Genomic DNA, 3,918 nt, shown 5'->3' on the forward strand with positions numbered 1-3,918 from the left:
GAGCCCCGCCGCGGCCGCCCGCGGCCCCCTGCGGCTGCTCGCCCTCGGCTGCCTGCTGGCCCCGGCCCTCTGCAAGACGGTGAGGTACCGCACCGACGAGGAGGGCGCGCCGGGCACGGTCATCGGCACGCTGGCTGACGAGATGCCCGTGAAGGCACCGGGGGAGATGAGCTTCCGCCTGATGCGGCAGTTCAGCAACAGCTCGCTGGTGCGGGTGCGGGAGGAGGACGGGCAGCTCAGCATCGGCGACGCAGGGCTGGACCGGGAGCGGCTGTGCGGGCAGGCCCCGCAGTGCGTCCTCGCCTTCGACGTGGTGAGCTGCTGGCGGGAGCGCTACCGCCTGGTGCACGTGGAGCTGGAGGTGCGCGACATCAATGACAACGCGCCGCGCTTCCCCCGCACGCAGATGGCACTGGAGGTGTCAGAGAGTGCGGCTCCTGGCACCCGTCTCCCACTGGAGGTGGCCGTGGATGAGGACGTGGGCTCCAACTCCATCCAGAGCTTCCAGGTCTCCCTCAACAGCCACTTCGGTGTGGAAGCGCAGACGCGGGCGGACGGGGCACGCTGCGCCGACCTGGTGCTGCTCCAGGAGCTGGACCGTGAGCGCCAGCCCGCCTACACGCTGGAACTGGTGGCCAAGGATGGCGGCAGCCCAGCACACTCTGGCACGGCCACGGTGCATGTCCGTGTCCTSGATGCCAACGACAACAGCCCCACCTTCACGCGGAGCTCGGTCACAGTGGAGCTGCCTGAGGACGCACCACCTGGCTCCCTGCTGCTTGACCTGGATGCCAATGACCCCGATGAGGGCCCCAACGGTGAGGTAGTCTATGCTTTTGGCAGCCAGGTGCCCCCTGAGGCGCGGCGGCTCTTCCGCCTAGACCCGCGCTCGGGCCGCCTCACACTGGAGGCTGCTGTGGACTATGAGCGCACCCGCACCTATGAGCTGGATGTGCGCGCCCAGGACCGTGGCGCCAGCCCCCGTGCTGCCACCTGCACGGTCATCGTGCGCCTCACTGATGTCAACGACAATGCACCGCRCATCAGCATCAGCGCCCTCCGCGGCGCCGCCAGCACTGCTGGCGTGGCCTATGTCAGCGAGGCTGCGGCCAGCGAGAGCTTCGTGGCGCTCGTCAGTGCCTCGGACCATGACTCGGGCGCCAACGGGCAGGTGCGCTGCAGCCTCCGCGGGCATGACCACTTCACCCTGCAGCGTGCCTATGAGGACAGCTACATGATCGTCACCACAGCAGCGCTGGACCGTGAGCGCATCCCCGAGTACAACCTCACCGTGGTGGCCGAAGACCTGGGCTCACCGCCCTTCAAGACTGTCCGCCAGTACACGGTGCGGGTGAGTGATGAGAACGACAATGCCCCACTCTTCRCTAAGCCCCTCTACGAGGTGGCCGTGCCGGAGAACAACCCGCCTGGAGCCTACATCACCACCGTGGTGGCCCGTGACCCTGACCTCGGCCACAACGGCAAAGTTACCTACCGGCTCCTAGACACCCAGGTCATGGGGGCCCCTATCTCCACCTACGTCTCAGTGGACCCCGCTACCGGCGCCATCTATGCACTCAGGACATTCAACTATGAGATCCTCAAGCAGCTGGACCTGAGGATCCAGGCCACTGACGGGGGTTCCCCACAGCTCTCCAGCAGCACCCTTGTCAAGGTGAGGATGGTGGACCAGAACGACAACCCGCCCATCATCATCCACCCAGTGCTCACCAATGGGTCAGTAGAAATCGGCGTGTCCAGCAAGACCTCCCGTGACTCCCTTGTGGCCCAGATCAAAGCCCGAGATGCAGATGATGGGGCCAACGCCGAGCTCACCTTTGCCTTCTTAGAGGAACCTCAGCAGGACCTTTTCACCATCAACCCAAGCACTGGGGACATTGTGCTGAGGAGTGACCTCTCTGAAGAGCTGGGACAGCTGTTCAAGGTCATTCTTACTGTGAAAGACAACGGCAGACCTCCCCTGGCCACAACTGCCACCGTCAACTTTCTAGTGACCGCCACAGCTCCTTCCAGTATCCAGGAGATAGTCAAGCCCAGCTCCTGGGAAGGAAAAGCTTTGCAGTGGGACATCCCTCTGATCGTGATCATTGTCCTGGCAGGCAGCTGCACCCTTCTCCTGGTGGCCATAATCACGATTGCCACCACCTGCAACAGGCGCAAGAAGGGGAACGAGATCAAAAACAACAGTTCCTTGAAGGAGCAGATAGACATCTCCCATCTGGAGAAGGGTCGGCAGGAGGACAGCAGCCAGAGGGGAAATGTGTTCGAGGTACGAACCTTTCCCAGCAAAACCTCCTTCACCAGCCCCGATTCTTCTCCAGCTGCTGAAGAAATCTCTGCTTCTGAGAACAGCAGTGACAGCGCTTGCCTCTATGAGGGTCAGAAGAGGCTCAGAGGAACAAATGGGGAGGTGAGATTCTGCCGCGCTCTGCCGTGCTTTCCCTCTGATGGGGAAGGGGGAGGGTAAAAGGAAGGCGGTTAGAGGGGGGGAGTCTCGGATGATGTGAACTGCAGATGTGTAGTTCTGATGTTGATTTACCAGTTATTACTTCTCTCTCTCACCTTTCCTTTGATCCCCTCCCTGCAGGGTTTCGCTTCTGCTCCAAGCTACAGCAAAGAGCCTGCCCCTGCCGTGGCCATTTGGAAGGGACATTCATTCAACACCATCTCTGGGCGAGAGGCAGAAAAGTTCAGTGGCAAAGACAGTGGCAAAGGTGACAGCGATTTTAACGACAGCGACTCRGATATCAGTGGAGATGCCCTGAAGAAGGATCTCATCACACACATGCAAAATGGTAAGGTCTCAGTCCTTCCTCAATATGAGCTCTTGCTCCTGGCTGGGCTGTCCGGACAGACAGACAAGCAGACAGGAAGGTGCGCAGAGACCCCTCTCTGCAGCACAGTGACTAGCTGGGGCAGCTGGAAAGGGAAATCTGACGCTCCCCGCAGGAGCTGCGTGACTTAAACTGCCTGTCTCTTCACAGCAGGCTGCTAAATGGTGATTTCTTTCCGCGTTGCACACCCAGCACAAATTAGCAGATGCTGGAAGTACTGCAGGTTTTTTTTCTCTCCCCAAGAGCTTCCTTTCAAGTTACAATTGTGAGCAGTGTCCCTAGCAAAATGACATGGCTGTAGCTTCCCAAGCGTGCTTTTCAGTTGTGCCTTAGAGCATCATTTCCCGACTCCCACCATCAGAGCATTGAATGATCCCATGACTGATAGCTCTGATTACAAATGGCACACATTTCTTTCTGGGGTAACAACAGGTTTCTCATTCTTTGTCTATTTAGGACTATGGGCCTGTACTGCTGAGTGCAAGATCCTGGGTCATTCAGACCGCTGCTGGAGCCCCTCCTGTGGCCGAGCCAACTTTCACCCGTCTCCTCATCCTTCGGCACCTCTCTCCACCTTCTGCAAAAGCACTTCTTTGCCCAGGGATCCCCTTCGCAGAGACAACTTTTACCAGGCACAGCTGCCGAAGACAGTGGGGCTCCAGAGTGTCTATGAGAAAGTGTTACACAGGGACTTTGACCGGACAATCACGCTGCTCTCCCCTCCACGTCCTGCAAGGCTTCCAGAGCTTCAGGAGATCGGGGTGCCCCTGTACCCAGCCCCCTCAACTAGATACCTGGGCCCCCAGACTGACACCACTGAGCAAGTGTAACCCTACATGCTCCCCGTCCAAGTACACACATCCATACGCACACATGATTAGGTCACTTCCAAGAGCCTTTAAGTTATTGACCAGATCCAGTGTTGTACATGTAAATATGCAAGATGTGCCTTAAAAATGAAGCTGTTGGGAAAGATTTCCAATCACATCAGTACTGTCTGGTATTTGCAAACAAAAAATTGTTTGTAGTTAATGTAATTTTTATGAAATGTGCAGTATTTAAG

The 3,918-nt window shown here is 58.3% G+C and overlaps 1 protein-coding gene across 1 annotated transcript in view; it reads left to right on the top strand.

Moving 5' to 3' along the window:
- PCDH8 (protocadherin 8) overlaps positions 1-3,685 on the top strand; it is a 9,353-nt gene extending 5,668 nt beyond the window's left edge. The window contains exons 2-4 of the mRNA XM_026058966.1: positions 4-2,431; positions 2,609-2,816; positions 3,312-3,685. Coding sequence (XP_025914751.1) covers positions 4-2,431; positions 2,609-2,816; positions 3,312-3,685 — 3,010 coding nt within the window. The remainder of the gene's footprint in view (positions 1-3; positions 2,432-2,608; positions 2,817-3,311) is intronic.
- The last annotated feature ends 233 nt before the right edge of the window (positions 3,686-3,918 follow it).

This window comes from Apteryx rowi, unplaced genomic scaffold, assembly GCF_003343035.1.
Source record: "Apteryx rowi isolate R43461 unplaced genomic scaffold, aptRow1 scaffold_150, whole genome shotgun sequence".
NCBI lineage: Eukaryota > Metazoa > Chordata > Aves > Apterygiformes > Apterygidae > Apteryx > Apteryx rowi.